Source organism: Hyla sarda, chromosome 1, assembly GCF_029499605.1.
Source record: "Hyla sarda isolate aHylSar1 chromosome 1, aHylSar1.hap1, whole genome shotgun sequence".
NCBI lineage: Eukaryota > Metazoa > Chordata > Amphibia > Anura > Hylidae > Hyla > Hyla sarda.
Window position 1 is genome coordinate 299,014,498 of NC_079189.1, and position 19,778 is coordinate 299,034,275.

General features: G+C 44.7%; 1 protein-coding gene across 3 annotated transcripts in view; it reads left to right on the top strand.

The window, feature by feature from the left end:
• Window positions 1–385: 385 nt before the first annotated feature.
• NCLN (nicalin) overlaps window positions 386–19,778 on the top strand; it is a 28,023-nt gene continuing 8,630 nt past the window's right edge. For 2 of the 3 annotated variants that reach the window (XM_056518064.1, XM_056518065.1), the window contains exons 1-11: window positions 387–778; window positions 5,310–5,500; window positions 8,588–8,732; window positions 8,841–8,935; window positions 14,981–15,061; window positions 15,169–15,272; window positions 16,076–16,164; window positions 16,394–16,533; window positions 17,923–18,101; window positions 19,470–19,557; window positions 19,660–19,698. In XM_056518064.1, coding sequence (XP_056374039.1) covers window positions 604–778; window positions 5,310–5,500; window positions 8,588–8,732; window positions 8,841–8,935; window positions 14,981–15,061; window positions 15,169–15,272; window positions 16,076–16,164; window positions 16,394–16,533; window positions 17,923–18,101; window positions 19,470–19,557; window positions 19,660–19,698 — 1,326 coding nt within the window. In that variant the 5' untranslated portion in view covers window positions 387–603. Of the gene's footprint in view, window positions 779–5,309; window positions 5,501–8,587; window positions 8,733–8,840; window positions 8,936–14,980; window positions 15,062–15,168; window positions 15,273–16,075; window positions 16,165–16,393; window positions 16,534–17,922; window positions 18,102–19,469; window positions 19,558–19,659; window positions 19,699–19,778 lie in introns of all 3 variants that reach the window. The other variant, XM_056518066.1, reaches the window with a different exon arrangement.

The window sequence follows — 19,778 nt, forward strand, 5'->3', positions numbered from 1 at the left end:
GCTTGATAAATCTCCTTCATAGTGGATGGATACGGCCAACCCAGGTCCTGCATCACAGGACATAAAAAAAAAACTGGCGGGTGTGTAATGGGTGTTATATGCCCTGGGGGGAGTGTTTTATTATTATTTATTAAAGATTCCTAGGTCCTGCAGCGCTCAGGAGCAGATAATCACTCCATCACTGTGCTGCTAATCAGACATAAGGAAAATCACTTGAACGGAAGACATGTTCAAGAACTACTCGTCAGTAACAACACACAGCGCCCCCTAGCGTCTGCACATAGCCTCCCCACTACACGTACAGAGGAGCGCACTGAAGACGAGGCTACTTCCTCCCAGCTGTGGCTCCGCCCGCACGCCCTCTGCTGTCCTTCCTCCTGACCTGTGCACGAGGCCCCCGATTCAGCTGTCCGTGCACCGCCTGTCACTGTGTGATTGGTCATCGTTGTCGCACCGGTAGGACCCACACAAAGGTGTCCACGCAGTGCCTGCTGGTCCCCAGTTGCTGAGGAAGCTGTAGGCATTTGCGGCTTCGCCATAGCACTGGTTCCCGGCCCGTCTTTCCCCATTACCGCTGAGGAGAGCTCTGCACAGAGCGGCAGGATGCTGGAAGAAGCCGGGGAGGTGTTCGATAACATGCTGAAGGCGTCTTTTCCCCTCACGTTCATCGTCTTCATCCCGGCAGTGCTGCTCCTCGTGTCTCCCCTGCAGGCCGAGGCCGCCCATGAGTTCACAGTGTACCGCATGCAGCAGTACGACCTCCAGGGCCAGAGCTACGGTCAGTGATGGCGCCGCGTCCCTCAGGGACTGTTCTGTCATTGTGTCCAGCAGAAGTCTGGCAGGCTGAAGGAGTGACAGCCCTCTCCTCAATGGAACATCGCCTGCACTGTGTGAATTCAGACACAAGACTTAAGTAATGTGCTATAGATTTCACTTCTACTGGTAAAGTCATTGACAAACATCAGATAATACTATGGCCTGTCATTGATCAGAGGGGGGCATCACCCATCATAAGGGGTATCACAAATGGGAAGGGTAGCACCGATCAAGAGAGGGTGGCATCCCCAGTCAGGAAGGGAGGAACACTGCCATTCAGGAGGGGCATCATTAGGTGTGCCACCAATGTGGAAGGGTATTACCCCTCAGGTGGGCTGTTATGGCTGTGCAGGGGTAGGTGTTACCATCAGTGGTCAAAGCTGTCAGCCCCTGGTCCCTATCTGACCACCGTCTTGTGTCATTTGCCTTCTTTTCTCAAATTCCTTCCAATAGGTTAAATGTTAATATTGAGATCCCTATTAACTAGACGGCCACCAGATGTATTTTCTACCATGATTTTGGAACATTGCAGCAAAAACACATAGTCAAAATGCAAGAGGGGTTGTTAAAAAAAGCCATAGAAATTCAGTAAACACGGAATAATATACCTCAATCTTTAATAATAACTTCAATTAATAACAAAAACCATGGTGAAACGGGAAAAAAAAATAGTTCTTGGTGATCTCTGTAAGGCATTACTCAGATCTGTAGCAAAGACATTGTATGAATAAGTGATCATTCATTCCCCTTCCTCAGCACTTCTACAGAGATTACTGTAACAGAAATGAGAAGGCACAAAACAGAAGGCATAGAGGGGGTGGGAACACTAATAGCTGATGGGGAGGAATGTACGTTTCCACAGACATCACCATTAGAAAGAGAAAAGTGTTGGCAGAAAAAAACACCTGATTGATGTTGTCTGCCCTAGATTTCCTTTTTATTTTTATCTTGGGATAGATATATGCTTTTATAAGACAGATTTACATTTGCTTCTGCTAGAAGTTTGTTCTAAGCATCTACTACTTAAAGGGGTAGTCCAGTGGTGAAAAACGTATCCCCTATCCTAAGGATAGGGGATAAGTTTGAGATCGCGGGTGGTCCGACCGCTGGGGCCCCCTGCGATCTCTCTGTACGGGGCCCCGGCTCTCCGCCGAGATAGCGGGTGTCGACCCCCGCACGAGGCGGCGGCCGACACGCCCCCTCAATACATCTCTATGGCAGAGCCGGAGATTGCCGAAGGCAGCGCTTCGGCTCTGCCATAGAGTTGTATTGAGGGGGCGTGTCGGCCGCCGCCTCGTGCGGAGGTCGACACGCCCCCTTCCCGCGGGCTGTCGGGGCTCCGTACAGGAGATCGCAGGGGGCCCCAGCGGTCGAACCCCCCGCGATCTGCAACTTATCCCCTATCCTTTCTGGAGCCAGTTGATATAAAAAAATTTTTTTTCCTGGATAACCCCTTTAAGTAAAATAATGTTTTTGCCTCTATTTCCCCTGGTCAGTTAGAGGAGATCTGTAGTGCTCTGATCTTTGTCTCCTATCCGAAGGAATCCCATAGAGATACATGGAGGGGCGTGCTGGCTGCCGCGTCATGCGGGGACGGAGCCCCCTTTCCTGTACATACCTGACAGCGGCGTCTAAAGCGACATGTGAACGCTCCCTGGTGGGCTAGTGGGGCGGATCGTCCCCTGCAGCGCGATCGTGGGGGGGGGGGGGGGGCAGGGGAGAGAGATCCAGAGATCCACTATAGAGGTAGCCGGAGGGCTTACCTCTGCTTCCCTGGTGTCTGTGGCTCTGTCCTTAATAGAGTTTGGCCGGACTAGGCTCTATCAATGGAGCGCAGAGCACACAGATCTATGGAGTTCAATAGAATGCTGTTGATCTGTATGAGGAATCTAATGATTCCTCCTAAAAGTCCCCTAAGGAACTAATAAAGTGTAAAAAAAATTAAAAAAAAATTAAAAAGTTTTAATAAGACACACACACCCCTTGAATATTTTTTGTTCAAATCACCCCCTTTTCCTATATAAAACATGTAAAAATAATAAAAATAAACATATTTAGTATCACTGCGTGCATAATTGTACAAACTATTAAAATATTATATTATGTATATTATGTAAATGACGTAAATGTAAAAAAAATACCAAACCACAGAATTGCAATTTTTATAATATCCCAGATTTTTTTTTAAAGTGATTAAAAAGTCAGATCAATACCAAAATGGTACAGATTATGGCGCAAAAAATTAGACCTCATACAGCCTCGTATGCGAAAGAAAAGAAAAAAAGCTACAGGGGACAAAAATGGCAATTAAATCTTAAGTTCAGAATTATTATTTTTTTTAATTAGTAAAACATGACAGAAACTATGCAAATCTGGTATTGCTGTAATCAGGCCGGCCTAAAATATCAAAACATGTTAGCTCAACCATTGGGTAAATAAGGTAGAAAACTACCAAATTAGCAAAATTATCTTCTATTTCAATTTCACTTCACCAATAATTTTTTTTGTTTCGGAGCATTTGTTATGGAAAAATTTTAAAAGGTATCATAATAGTAGGTAGTTATGGCTATTATAGGGCGAGGAGGAAAAACGAGAGTGTAAAAGCGAAAATTGGTCCGGGCAAACGGATCATCATGAGGGACAAGTAGATTTTGCTCCATTTTAATCCTGTGGACAAGTAGTTTTTTATAAAATTTCCACACCCCTGGGAGGGCTCTTGACTCTTCACCCACACATGAGGTCGGGGGTGTTGGACTTTTACCGCTTGATCCTATTCTGGAAGGAATAAACTGGCACCAAAGCTGTCTGGCGGCAGCTTACTCCTCCCCTCCCCTAGAACACATGAATGTTCACCCATGCCTAATGTTCATGTGTATGGGGAGAGGAGGAGAAATAACTGTCAGCCAGATGAATGTTCGGCTGACCCTATTAACCTCTTAAGGACCAAGCCCATTTTGACCTTAAGGACCAGGCCAATTTTATTTTTGCATTTTTGTTTTTTCCTCCTTGCCTTCTAAAATCCATAACTCTTATATTTCCATCTACAGACCCATATAAGAGCTTGTTTTTTGCGTGACCAATTGTACTTTGTAATGAAACCTCTTATTTTACCATAAACTGTAGGGAGAACCCCCCCCCCCCCCACAAAATATTTTTTTAGGGAGGAAATTTTTATGAAAACCACAATTTTGCACATTTTGCAGGGTTTTGTTTTCACACTGTACACTTTATGGTAAAAATGACACGTGTTCTTTATTCTGTGGGTCAATATGATTAAAACGATACCCATGGCTAGATACCTTTATATTTTTGTATCGCTTAAAAAAAAAAATCTAAAACTTTTTGTAGAAAATCGGTAATCTCCCTAGTTTGACCACCTATAACTTTTTCATTTTTCTGTATGGGGCGGTATGAGGGCTAATCTTTTGCGCTGTTATCTGTACTTTTTATCGATACCACATTTGCATATATAAAACTTTTGAGATCATTTTTTATTAATTTATTTTGGAATAAAATGTGACAAAAAAGCAGCTTTTTGGACATTTTTTTATTTACGTTTACGCCGTTCACTTACGGGATCATTAACATTATATTTTGATAGTTCGGACATTTACGCACGTGGCGATACCAAATATGTTTATAAAAAATTAATGTTACGCTTTTGGGGGTAAAATGGGAAAACATACAATTTTCATTTTTATTGGGGGAGGGGATTTTTCACTTTTTTTTTTTTTACACACTTTTTATGTCCCCATAGGGGACTATCTATAGCAATCATTTGATACTGTTCAGTGCTATACATAGGGCATAGCACTGATCAGCATTATCGGCTATCTCCTGCTCTGGTCTGCTCGATCTCAGACCAGAGCAGGAGACGGACGGATGCAGGTGAGGGGACCTTCGTCCGCCGTTACAGAGGATCGGATCGCTGCGGGCGATCTGATCATCTATTAATACATGCGCATTGCCGCAGATGCCGTGATCTGTACTGATCACGGCTTCTGAGGGGTTAATGGCTGACATCCGCGCAATCGCGGATCTCTGCCATTACCGGCGGGTCCCCGGCTGCTGATAGCAGCCGGAACCTGCTGTGTATGACCTGGTGCGCGAAGTACAGCCAAACCAGGACGTACATTATGTCCGTGATCGTTAAGGGGTTAATAATGTATGGCTACCTTTAGGGCATATACTTAATCTGCTGCAGATTTCAGCTATTTATTTATATTGATTAAATCTGCAGCTCAAAGTTCACAGTGGCGTAAGTGTGAACGTGCTAGTGAAGTGTGACTGCTGAGCAATATTGTGAAACACCAAAGACAATAATCGTGTTACGTTCTCTATAGCCCTTATCCCATTTATTCTGGAAATGTACTATTACATATATAAAGGTTTTTCTGGGGTTTTCCCTTTTTAAGGCTTATTTTTTATTAATAGATTTTATGAGCAATGACTATGCTTTTCCTTACCTGACTTGTGACATTTGTTGTGTGCAGGTACCCGAAATTCAGTTCTTAACACAGAGGCTCGTACAGTGGAAGCAGATGTACTGAGTCGACGATGTGTTCTCATGCGCTTAGTGGATTTCTCTTTTCAGCAGTATCAGAAAGCGCTGCGCCAGTCAGCAGGTGCCATAGTGATTATCCTGCCACGGGACATGGCAGCTCTGCCACAAGATATAGTACAGGTTGGAAATCTTTTTATACTGTTGATATCTTACTTTATTTTTTACATTTATATGTATGCTAGTTTCAGACATTCATTCCAATGGTAATAGCCCATTACATGTGTTGTATCTTACTGTGTAATATGTTAAACATGCATCAAGAAAGTCATAGAATCTCTTTTAAACTACGGTCCCACGTAGCGCTAACAGTGTATTACGCTCTGCACAAAATGTGCTGCGCAGCAGGAATATTCTGCACTGAACATGTTCAGTGAGGTTTGGGGGTGGGACCACGTGCCGGCAAGCTTGTGATGCGCAGCCCTGCCCCCAAACCTCACTGAATACACAGGGCTGCCACTGGTTAGCCCTGTGTGTATGCTCAGTGCAAAATATGCAGAGTTATCGCTACGTAGTAGGGATCGACCAATATTGTTTTTTTTAGGGCCGATAGCCAATAACTTATATCGATATTCCGGTATAAGTTAACGGCTATTTAGGGGTAAGCAGTTATTTTTTGCTCTTAAAGGGGTTCTCCGGTGCTTAAACATCTTATCCCCTATGCAAAGGATAGGGGATAAGATGCCTGATCGCGGGAGTCCCGCAGCTGGGGACCCTCGGGATCATGCACGCTGCACCCCGTTTGTAATCAGTGCCCGGAGCGCGTTCGCTCCGGGACTGATTACCGGCGACCGCAGGGCCGGCGGCGTGTGACGTCACGCCTCCGCCCCCGTGTGACGTCACGCTCCGCCCCTCAATGCAAGCCAACGGGAGGGGGCGTGATAGCTATCCACCTCACACCGGCAACACTGGAGGCTTCGGATCCCGACCACAATGGGGGACGAGCGTGACGTTACGACTCCGCCCTGTGTGACATCACGCCACGCCCCCTCAATGCAAGTCTATGGGAGGTCCGTCATGCTTTGAGGGGGCGGGGCGTGACTTCACACGGGGCGGAGTCGTGACGTCACGCTCGTCCGCCATTGTGGTCGGGATCCAAAGCCTCCAGTGTTACCGGTGTGAGGTGGAAGCCGTCCAGGTGGATGCTGCAGCCGAGATCCCGGGGGTCCCCAGCAGCAGGACCCCAGCGATCTGACATCTTATCCCCTATACTTTGGATAGGGGATAAGATGTCTAGGGGTGCGGAGTACCCCTTTAAGTACAGCTACAAGCCATTACAGCTCAGCTGATATGGAGAGACTTTTTTTTTTTTTTTTTTTTTTTTTTGCGTGTACGCCATTGACCGTGCGGTTTAATTAACTATATATATTTATAGTTCAGACATTTACGCACGTGGCAATACCACATATTTTTATATTTATTTACACAGTTTTTTTTTTTTATTGAGAAAAGGAAATTATTCTAACTTTTATTAGGGAAGGGGTTAAATGATCTTTATTAAAGGGGTACTCCGGTGCTTAGACATCTTATCCCCTACCCAAAGGATAGGGGATAAGATGCCTGATCGCGGGAGTCCAGCCGCTGGGGACCCCAAATCAGTCCCCAGAGCGTGTTCGCTCCGGGTCTGATTACCAGCGACTACAGGGCCGACGGCGTGTGAAATCACGCCTCCGCCCCCATGTGACGTCATGTGTGACGACTTGCATTGAGGGGCGGAGCGTGACCACACGGGGGCGGAGGCGTGACGTCACACGCCGTCGGCCCTGTGGTCGCCGGTAATCAGACTGGTTACAAACGGGGTGCCACGCGCAAGATCACAGGGGTCCCTGGCGGCGGGACTCCCGCAATCAGGCATCTTATCCCCTATCCTTTGGTTAGGGGATAAGATGTCTAAGCACCGGAGTACTCCTTTAACTTTTTTTTCACTTTATTTTTTTGCAATGTTATAGCCCCCATAGGGCATTATAACATGCAGTACATTGATTCAATACACTGATCACTGCCATTGCATTGCAATGGGAGGGATCAGTGTAGAGATGAGCGAACTTACAGTAAATTCGATTCGTCACAAACTTCTCGGCTCGGCAGTTGATGACTTTTCCTGCATAAATTAGTTCAGCTTTCAGGTGCTCCGGTGGGCTGGAAAGGTGGATACAGTCCTAGGAAAGAGTCTCCTAGGACTGTATCCACCTTTTCCAGCCCATGGGAGCACCTGAAAGCTGAACTAATTTATTCAGGAAAAGCCATCAACTGCCGAGCCGAGAAGTTCGTGACGAATCGAATTTACTGTAAGTTCGCTCATCTCTAGATCAGTATTATCGGCGGTTGATCGCTCAAGCCTGGATTTCAGGCTTGGAGCAATCAATCGCCGATCAGACACGCAGGAGGCAGGTAAGGCACCCTCCTGTTGTGTTCTAGCTGATCGGGACATCGCGATTTTACAGTGATGGTCCCGATCAGCCCGACTGAGCTGCCAGGAAGCTTTTACTTTCACTTTATCAAAGTTGATCGCCGCGTCTAAAGAGTTAATGCCGGACATCAATCCGATCGGCGATGTCAGGCATTAGCCACGGGTCCTGGTTGCTTATAGCAACCGGGACCCACAGGGTATGATACACGCTCACCTTGCTCTGTGTGCGTCATACCTCGGGAGCCGCTTATGGACGTTTATAAACGTCCATATGCGTTAAGTGGTTAAGATTTACATATGCCCTGTTAGGTAGTCTGGTTGTTTGCAAAGTTTAAGTAGTAGTACGTTACAGGAATACCGTAGTGGAATATAACTTATCCCCCATCCAAAAGATAGGGGATAAGTTCTAGATTGCGGTGGGGGGTCCAACTGCTGTTATTCCCCGTGATCTCCTGTATGGGGCTGTGGCAGTCCGCAGGAAGGGGGCGTTCTGTCCCCGCATGACGAGGCGGCCGGCACACCCCCTCCATGTATCCCATAGAGATACAAGGAGGGGGCGTGTCTGCCATGGCTTCCTGCTGGGGACGGCACGGCGCTTCCTGCGCACTGCTGCGGCCCCATACAGGAGATCATGGGGAATCCCAGCGGTCGCCCCCCCCCACGATTTATACCTTATCCCCTATCCTTCGGATAGGGGATAAATTATATTCCACTACAGTATTCCTTTAAATTGGTCAGCAGTTATGGGAAGCTGCCATGTAGCATTTAACAGCTATTTGGTTGTTATTTTTCATTTATAGCAATTCATGGACATAGAGCCCGAGATGCTTTCAATGGAGACTCAGGTTCCTGTTTACTTTGCTGTGGAGGATTCAGAACTTCTGTCTATATATGAACAGACTCTTTCAGCTTCTGCTAACCAGGGCACCTCTTCTGCCGCTGAAGGTGAGTTACTGTAACAGTGGTTGTAACATTTCACAGCTAAGGTGGTTTGTTACAATACAGATTTGCCATACATATATTATTCACTGACTGCCATTTCTGCCCATGTAGTACTCCTTCACACTGCTACTGCAAATGGTTTCCAAATGGTGACAAGTGGAGCTCAGAGTAAGGCGATCAGTGATTGGCTGGTAACCAGTGTGGAGGTGAGTATGTATGTTTACAAAATTTTCTAGACTTAGTCATAGTGCCAAAAAAAAAAAGTGTATGTAAGCATCTTATCCTGATCATGTACATATATTTTTGTGTCTAGGACCTATATATCCAGAGCAAATATAATTTATATGCTGCTCAGTTACTTTATCTTCCTGCTTTCTGGAGGTGTCTGTCTTTTTCCCTCACAGTGATGACTCATCTTCTCTGAGTCTCGGGAGCTGGCTGGATTACTATACAACTAACCTGTTGGGTGTCCCGGAGGCCGAGGGAGCTGCAAACTAATGTTCTTGTAGGGCCCGTGAGTGGTTTCCCGGCTCTCTGTAATGTTATACTGTGGGATTACTCTGCACTGCCTGTGTGCGTGCTCCCTGCGCTCGCTCACAGGCAGTGCATGCCCTCGCATACACTGTACCTGATACAGCAGCGATCTCCTATAGCGGATACCAGCGCGCTTTAGGCCAGTATCCATAATGTTTCAAAATATAGACTAGTTTGTTCGTTTAAAGATAGTTGACCCCTAGTGGCAGCTATTTTTAGTTTCAATTTTTGGGTACCCTTTTGGGTATCCTATGCAGATTTGCTGCATAGGATTTTCTGCTGCAGATTTCAATGTAAACTAAATGACTGAGCACAGCTTCTAATCTGCAGTTACAAATTCTGCGCATCAAATCTGCACAGGATCCTGTATGTGTTAAAATGCCCTTAAACGGCATCACTCACACTATTAACCTATATATTCAGGTTAGTGTGGGTGCAGCTGCTGTCAGTTTCTCTTTGTTTTGTGTAAACCAGTACCATCTGCCTAAAATCAATGCCACGTGATGGGTAAGAAAACAAACACAAAGATGCAGCAGCACCCTGTGAAAGCTAAGATATATGCTAATTTTGAATGTTAAAGGGGTTATCCAGGAAATTTATATATATATGACTCCAGAAAGTTAAACAGATGTGTAAATTACTTCTATTAAAAAATCTTAATCCTTTCAGTACTTGTGAGCTTCTGAAGTTGAGTTGTTCTTTTCTGTCTAAGTGCTCTCTGATGACACCTGTCTCGGGAACTGTCCAGAGTAGAATAAAATTCCCATAGCAAACCTCTTCTACCCTGTGCAGTTCCAGAGACAGGCAGAGGTGTCAGCAGAGAGCACGGTTGTCAGACAGAAAAGAACAATTCAACTTCAGCAGCTGATAGTTATTGGAGGGATTAAGATTTTACAAATTTACAAATTCTGGAGCCAGTTGATGTATAAAAAAATGCATCTGTTTCGAGAAACTTTTCAGGATATGCTGTTGTGTGTATACAACAATATTCTGCACTAATTATTGTCACTATATGACAATTTTTTCTCAGATTTGTGCTCTGCATGCTTCATCCCTAAGAAGCCTAACATCAATGGTGTCCGCCATATACTGCACACACAGAAGAGGATTTTGCTCTTCTTTTTTATTCTATTATTCCCTAAGAAGCAGCATCAGCATGGAGGACATTATAGAGCAGTGTAAACTGTGACTCGCCTAGATCTAATCCCTAGAGATGTCTCTGCAGTTTCTCTGCCTCTGCTCTGTAAACTTACTCCCCTTTCCTTTCTCCATCTAAGTGAGCTATAGGTCTGTCTTGTAAGCACAAGATATAATGGAGCTTTTTTTTTAAACTATAATTCAGCAAGGGGGAGGGTCTTCTCTCCCTTGTACAGATTAAAGACAGGTTTTCAGAAGCACTGAAATCAGTTTACACTATATATTGAAGCCCATGGAGAGGGGCAAGTGAAGATGATGAAAGGTGATGAGCGAAGAAGGTGCAGCTAGAAACACACTCTGCAGGCTTACTATCACACAAAAAGTGCTGAATTCAAAGGTTTGACTGCTCTATATGCTGCTGCAACATCTAAGGTTTTGTTAGAGAGAGCTAGGGAAGTTGGATCCCCTGTTTCTCATGTCATTGGGGGACACAGACACTGGACAAGAAGTTCTGTATGAATTGGTTACATTTTCTGTATCTCTTTCCAGAGAACTTGGTGGAGAAGTTGTCTGTCTCCCTCTGTGGATCCTTCCATCTCCTAACTGTCCAAGACTACTACTCTGCCCACTGCAGATGTCATGTCCTTTTGTGACCCTCTGTACTATCACATGGAGCACTCTTGAAGGCTGCATGTTCAGCTCTTCGACCCATTTTCTCCTCTGCCTAGATCACCATGACTTCTACAGAGTTAATTCACCAACCATGCCACAACATCCTATCAGGATCTCCTACTGGTGGGCATCACCTACTAACTTTCCTCTGCTAGCAAGTACCTCTGAGGCTTTCATGGACACTGCCTGTATGGTCGCTTGTGCATCTGCCTCTGTCATTGCCATTCCCAGGTCTGCTTGGCTGAAAACCTGGTTGGCGCTCTTGCAGCGTTTCCCTTCCAGCCATTTGGATCCCACTTGACCAAGCTCATTTTTGAGGCCACTGGTCATAGGATCTGTTTGCTTCCGCAAGCCAGCACTTGCTGGCAATTTTAGGAAGCCTTTTCAGACTTTGTCCATTCTCTCCTCAGCGGCCTCCTGTATGTCACAGCGTTTCCCCCTCACCCTGGAGCAGAAAACCAGGCCTGCCTACAAGCTCAACCCCTCACCCACAACCTTCCACCACCTCAAGAGCTGTCTCCACTCAACTCTCCTTGAGTGGGAGGGCAGACTCCTCCGGTTTCAGGACATCTGGATTTCGCAGATTTCAGACACTTGAGTCCTGCAAGTCGTTTGATTTGGCTACTCCATTGAATTTCTGGGCACCCTTCAGTCTTTTCCTTTGAGCCTTTTAAGGGAGACCCTCTGCATCTTAGCCTGGAAGGTTGCCTTTCTGGTGGCAATCATCTCCCCTTTGGGGATTTGTTGGCCGCCCTATCTTGCTACTACTCTCCTAGTCATCCACCATTCGTCATGTCCCCTCCATCCTTCCCAAAGTGGTTTCTGCCTTTCATTTGAAAGAGGACATTGTCGTTGGCCACCTGGGCTTCCCTACACATGTTCAAAAAGGTCTATAGGGTGCATACCTTTGCATCTACAGATGCTTCACTGTGTTGCCGGCTTCTGTGAGCCTTTGTGATTGATCTACTTCAATTTTTTTGCCTACTGTTATATTGGCTATTCTATCCCATGGGGACTTCTTTAGGATATCCCATATTGTCTTTGCCCCCCAATGACATGGAAAAAAAAATCTCAAGTTCATTTGGGAACACAGCTCTCTCCCAGTTTTTGTTGGTGGCTCATTCATTGTGGCCATTGGGAGGCCTGTCTTTTTCACTTTGACTATCTGCCCTCTTACTACTTGGTACAGACTGGATTTGCTCACTGCCTGCAGGAGGGGATAGGCTGAAGGAACTATGACTTTTTAAATTTTTTTTAGCTTATTGTCTCTCCTAGTGGCAGAAGCACATGGTTTTGGTGCCCCCCCCAATGAACTTAACAAGAAAGGGATTTTACAGTGAGTTCTCACAAAATCCACTTTCATGTTTGTAGTTTAGGGTGTACCAATATTGGTCATTTGCACAAGTACTTGTGCAAATATCCCTGTAACCCATCCCTTTACCCGCAGATTGGGCAGTCGCCAAGCAATCAGTGGACATGGAGACATAGTTTCCCCAATAAGTCCCCTCCATAAAAAAAAAAAAATTTTTAAAACCCTCTCACCATCCTTTCATTTCCGCACTTAGGCCTCTTCGTCGTACACTTTATTGCAGTGATTCGCATAACATAAAAAAAATTATTGGTATTCTGTCTCTGTCTTACTCTGAAATGTGACATGTTAAAGTTATCTAACTTTGTAATGTACAAGTGTAATCTTTGCTTACCACATACCCTGTTTCCTTCAGGCAGGAAGTCTAGTAGTAGTTCTTAGCACACATGATGACTGTCATCTCCACCTTGCTGGGTGTAGACCACATGTCACTTTGCAGTGTCACACTCCTTTCTTCTCAGAGAGAGAAAGTGTGCTTTAAGCTGTTGTTGGCTGAGGTGCACACACTTCCCTCATCTATATTCACTACTTCTCTTCTCTTGGTCTGACACGATTTTCAGTCCGTGTCAAAAATCTGACATGTTGAGAAATGACCAGATAGTAGTCAATAGCAGACTACGATCGGGTCCGCAGCCTCATAATAGTTAAAGGGCTAGTCCAGTGGTGAAAAACTTATCCCCTATCCTAAGGATAGGGGATAAGTTTGAGATCACGGGGGGTCCGACCGCTGGGGCCCCCTGCGATCTCTCTGTATGGGGCCCCGGCTCTCCGCCCAGATAGCGGTTGTCGACCCCCGCACGAAACGGCGGCCAACACGCCCCCTCAATACATCTCAATGGCAGAGCCGGAGATTGCCGAAGGCAGCGCTTTGGCTCTGCCATAGAGTTGTATTGAGGGGGCGTGTCGGCCGCCGCCTCGTGCGAAGGTCGACATGCCCCCTTCCCGCGGGCTGTCGGGGCTCCATACAGGAGATCGCAGGGGGCCCCAGCGGTCGGACCCCCTGCGATCTGCAACTTATCCCCTATCCTTAGGATAGGGGATAAGTTGCTCACCACTGAGTCACCACTGGACTACTCCTTTTAATGGCTCCATATCTGTCAGTACATGTCCGTGCACTGATCTGATTTCAGGAGATTTGAGCTTCCGAAATCGTATCTCTGCATCGGAAGGTCAAATCGTGGTGTGAAGCTAGCCTAAGTTAAACCTGTTAGTTCTAATCTTTTTGTTCTTTTCTATGTTGTACATCTTGGCAAAACATTAACCTTTCTAATATACTTCATAAAAATTTTTTTCTTACCTGCGCAGGCATGGACAATGTCCAGTAAGTGAGGGTGGGTTAACACTCCTCTGTCCTCTTTCCTGTCTGGTAGGACCCCTCTGTGCGCTCTCCTGTCTGATAGCACTCCTCCGTGCTCTCTGTGCCCATTTAAAAGACTATTTTACAAATGCTACTTGCAATATACACTATTCAAAAATATAAAGGGAACACTAAGACCTGGACTAAAGCATCCGCCAACTCCTGGACAGTCCGTGGTACAATGTGAGTGGATGGAGCGAGACATGATGTCCAAGATGCGCTCAATCGGATTCAGGTCTGGGGCAACGGGCGGGCCAGTCCATAGCATCAATGCCTTCCAAACCGGTCATGCTGGAGGATGTTGCAGGCAGTCACGTGCTCAGTGTGAACCTGCTTTATCTGTAGAGAGCACAGGGTGCCAGTGGTGTATTTGCAAATGTTAGTGTTATCTGGCAAATGCCAAATGGCCTGCACGGTGTTGGGCTGTAAGCACAACCCCCACCTGTGGATGTTGGGCCCTCATACCACCCTTGTGGAGTCTGTTTCTGACCATTTGAGTGGACACATGCACATTTGTGGCCTGCTGGAGGTCATTTTGCAGGGCTCTGGCAGTGCTCCTCCTTGCCCAAAGGCAGAGGCAGCGGTCCCACTGCTGAATTGTTGCCCTCCTACGGCCTCCTCCACCTCTCCTGATGTACTGGCCTGTCTCCTGGTAGCACCTCCATGGTCTGGACACTACTCTGACAGACACAGCAAACCTTCTTGCCACAGCTCGCATTGATGTGCCATCCTGGATTAACTGCACTACCTGAGCCACTTGTGTGAGTTGTCGACTCAGCCAGCAAGCATAGGAACTAAATGGTCTGTGGTCACCACCTATAGAACCACTCCTTTATTGCGGGTGTCTTGCTAATGGCCTATAATTTCAACATGTTGTCTGTTCCATTTGCACAACAGCATGTGAAGTTGATTGTCAGTGTTGCTTCCTGAGTGGACAGTGTGATTTCACAGAAGTGTGATTGACTTGGAGTTACATTGTGTTGTTTAAGTGTTCCCTTTATTTTTTTGAGCAGTGTATTTTGCGTTAGCTCTTGTGGGAAACCTGGGACCAGGCGCATATTTGCCAGTATTTCAAGGATGTAATTTTTATTTTCAGGACAAGCATTTTTTAGCTTTATTTTTTCTGTGTAACTTCAGTTTTCCTAGTATATTGTCTTATGGGGTTTCTTTTTTTTTTCCCAGGGACGTTTGGCTGGCCTTGGTTCAGAGGACCTTCCAACCATTGCCATTGTTGCTCACTATGATGCTTTTGGAGTTGCTCCAGTAAGTGAAGCATAAAATCTAATCTATTAAAATTATATAACTGAGACTTGATATCATATCATAATAGCAGTTCCCAAAATACAATATGATGCTTTTTTTTCTTCTAGTGGTTGTCTTATGGTGCAGATTCTAATGGTAGTGGTGTTGCAATCCTATTGGAGCTGGCACGTCTCTTCTCTCGGCTGTACACCTACAAACGAACACATGCCAGGTAAGAGAGGCACACACCCAGAAACTTTTACCTTGTTTTACCAGCCTTACAGCGTGGTCATGTATGTATGTTTCCCAATATGTTAACTATTTATGCAGGTTGCTGATCTGTTAGGCATAAAATTGTACATATATGCTTGAATAATAGTCTTTAAAACTACTTGTGGGAAGCTTGCAGAAGCTGGGTTTCTTCATCATTCTAGTGACCTTTCTCACAGTGACTTTAATAGACCAATACTGCAGATAAATACCCCAATGTAAAAATGAAAAGCATAGCTGCTGAGTGAACTTGTAAGCTCTGGTAGACGTAGGATACCGTGTTAGAGGAGGTATTCTGGCAGCAAAAATTTGTAAAATATTTGGCTCTGTGTGCTGTAGTGAAAAATGGCCCACAGCTGGTCTTCCAATGGCTTCTGGTCCCCACTGCTCTCAGCTGGTTCCTGTGTCCCCGCAGGAAATCTCTGCTCAGCTAATCACAGGCCTAGACAGGTCACTGCTGTGATTGACCGGGAACGACCTATAAACAGTGCTAGCTGTTAAAATGGCAGGGGAGTATGGGTTCTTTTTTATTTATTGTACCCCAAGCCAAATATAAAAAGAAATTGTGCTATTTGTATACCACCTTGAAGTATTTGTATACCAAATTGTCATTTTCCAGAATAACTGTTATGAATGTAGTTTTTCTTACATTATTTAGAGTGTTTGGTGCTTCCTTGCCTAATTTAATGTTGTTGGTATTTGCTGATAATATAATTTTCTTGAAAGTGTCCCCTCTTTTTAAATGCATATCTCTTCCATGCACAGTTACAATCTGCTGTTTTTCGCATCAGGAGGAGGAAAATTTAATTACCAGGGAACAAAGAGATGGTTAGAGGATCATCTGGACCACACAGGTATTATAACATGTAGAGCAGACACAACATTAAAAGAAATCAAACCGGGGGGACAGACGTGATGCATAAATGTGCTTGGTCCACTAAGACTGTAGTAAAGGTATAGTGTATGCATTTTTTCCATTTTTGTTTTGAAACCAAGAAAACGTTTTTGCCCTTATTGTGGTTGGAACATATAATAAGTGTTATGTGACCTGAGAAATTTTAATCTAGTCTCTGATCTTTTTAGATTCAAGCCTCCTTCAAGATAATGTGGCTTTTGTGTTGTGTCTGGATACTGTAGGAAGTGGTAATAGTTTTCATCTGCATGTCTCTAAGCCTCCAAAAGAAGGAACTTTACAGCATGCTTTCCTCAAAGAGCTGGAAATGGTAATTAAAATGACAGATATCACTACTTCTGGTTGATGTGTTATACAGTACAGACCAAAAGTTTGGACACACCTTCTCATTCAGAGTTTTGTTTATTTTCATGACTATGAAAATTGTAGATTCACACTGAAGGCATCAAAACTATGAATTAACACATGTGGAATTATATACATAACAAAAAAGTGTGAAATAACTGAAAATATGTCATATTCTAGGTTCTTCAAAGTAGCCACCTTTTGCTTTGATTACTGCTTTGCACACTCTTGGCATTCTCTTGATGAGCTTCAAGAGGTAGTCACCTGAAATGGTCTTCAAACAGTCTTGAAGGAGTTCCCAGAGATGCTTAGCACTTGTTGGCCCTTTTGCCTTCATTGGGTTCAGGTCTGGTGACTGTGGAGGCCAGGTCATCTGGCGCAGCACCGCATCACTCTCCTTCTTGGTCAAATAGCCCTTACACAGCCTGGAGGTGTGTTTGGGGTCATTGTCCTGTTGAAAAATAAATGATGGTCCAACTAAACGCAAACCGGATGGAATAGCATGCCGCTGCAAGATGCTGTGGTAGCCATGCTGCTTCAGTATGCCTTCAATTTTGAATAAATCCCCAACAGTGTCACCAGCAAAGCACCCCCACACCACCTCCCCCACACCATCACACCTCCTCCTCCATGCTTCACAGTGGGAACCAGGCATGTAGAGTCCATCCGTTCACCTTTTCTGTGTCGCACAAAGACACGGTGGTTGGAGCCAAAGATCTCACATTTGGACTCATCAGACCAAAGCACAGATTTCCACGGGTCTAATGTCCATTCCTTGTGTTCTTTAGCCCAAACAAGTCTCTTCTGCTTGTTGCCTGTCCTTAGCAGTGGTTTCCTAGCAGATATTCTACCATGAAGGCCTGATTCACACAGTCTCCTCTTAACAGTTGTTCTAGAGATGTGTCTGCTGCTAGAACTCTGTGTGGCATTTACCTGGTCTCTAATTTGAGCTGTTGTTAACCTGCGATTTCTGAGGTTGATGACTCGGATGAACTTATCCTCCGCAGCAGAGGTGATTCTTGGTCTTCCTTTCTTGGGTTGGTCCGCATGTGAGCCAGTTTCTTCGTAGCTCTTGATGGGTTTTTGTGACTGCACTTGGGGACACTTTCCACCTAGAATATGAAATATTTTCAGTTTCACACTTTTTTATGTCTATAATTCCACATGTGTTAATTCATAGTTTTGATGCCTTCAGTGTGAATCTACAATTTTCATAGTCATGAAAATAAAGAAAACTCTGAATGAGAAGGTGTGTCCAAACTTTTGGTCTGTACTGTATGTTCAGATATCAACTAGTATTATTAACAGGATAGATGAAAATAATACCTTTTCTACTATGTCCTCCTTTATCCAGGTTATTGCTACCCAGTTCCCTGAAGTCAAGTTTTCAATGGTTCATAAGAAAATAAACTTGGCTGAAGACACTTTAGCTTGGGAGCATGAACGTTTTGCTATCCGTAGGATTCCATCCTTTACTGTGTCTCACCTAGATGGGCACCGTAGTGGTCACCGCAACAGTGTCTTGGATCTAAGGTGAGCGAAGTTGAATAATCTCCCCAAGCCAGATCTGAATCTTTTTGAGAGATGTTTCTGTTTAAAGGGAATCTGTCATCAGTGTCACTCTCACTGACCTGTTAGTAGGCGGCCCTCTTATCCTCCTTATTCGTTTAATGATAATCAGGCTTGATGCAGGGGCGGCACTCCAGGAGCACTCTGATGTCATCGCTGTTGCTTCCTTAAACGTGCTCTGAGTTGGGCGGAGGGTGGGATAAAGCAGCATCTGAAACATTGATGTTCTACTGGAGCTCTGCCATACGCCAAGACTGCTGATTTTTATCAACCGAATAAAGTGGATAACGCGTGAACAGGGTGCCATGAAATGGCCCATGGTAAGTACGATTTTCATCAATGTTACCTGCACTACCAGCCTGTACCGACATGTTAGTGCGGGTGACACTGATGACAGATTCCCATTAATGTTTTCTAGTGTTGTGATGCAAAATGCACAAAAATTTGTGCATAATATTCTAGATTTGTGTGTTGCTAAATTTCCAACAACAACATTGTTTTTCCAGTTAATAAGCCAAGGTAGATTAGCTTTACCATAATGTATCACACAGAAGATATTCTGAGCAATACCAAAAATCTGCAATAACTCGCATTACAGTCCCATGAATTAGGTTTTCAACTTTCATCCAACTGTAGTGAAAAAAAATCTGTTTAGAGGACTAGGACAAACTAAGGTCCCTTCCCTCTTTCTTTGAATTAGACTAGGACAAATTCCCAACGCCACCTCCCCAATGTACCCTAGAGGTGGAACTGCCACAAGAAAGGCCTCACAAGTGAAGTGTGTGGCATTGTGCCTCACTTCCTGGCTTTAACTCAAACCTGGCTCGCTGCATAAGTCTATGAAGTGAGAGTCAGACCAGAGTTATAACTAGTGCTTGCAGTGGGTCTCAGGAGTCAAACCTGGTGTGCTTGAACTTTTGCCATGTCTGGACTAAATGTCTAAAGTTTATTCAAATGACAGTGACTCTTTAATCACTGTTATAATACAATCCTACACCAGGCATATAATATTATCATTACTCCCATGTATGTCAGTATATACAGTCATATAAAAGAAGGTATATAGATCACCTTTTTATCCAATACAATATATGACACTTAGAACTGTTATTTTCCTGGTGCAGAAATGTGTACCGCACAGCAGAGGGATCCCTAACCCCACCACAAATAAGTTGACGCACGTTTTGCATTCTGCGCCAGGTGGAAACATTTTGTTGCTTCTGAACATTCACAGCAGTGTATCAGTTTTGTTGTACTTTTGTTTTTTTGTTTGTGTTTTATTTTTATTTTTTTTTATACCCTGATAACTGTGTAATTGTCTTTGTACCCTAGTTGGAAAGTGGACAAAGAGGTTCTAGCCCGTAACACTCGTATACTCGCTGAAGCGCTTACTCGGGTCATCTATAATCTCACAGAGAAGGTAAACTTCTAGCATTATCTGCTTTCATCTGCACTGTTTCTGCTTTGAACTTCTCTATTTGTCCAGCAGTCTGTAGTCACATTTTGGTTTATCTGATTTCAGGGAGCTCCATCTGACCTACAGATCTTCACACAGCAGATGGTAAGCAGGGGGCAGGAAGGCTAAGTTAGTGGAGAGGGAACTACAGCATTGAATGGAAATGGCGTAGGACATCATGACCA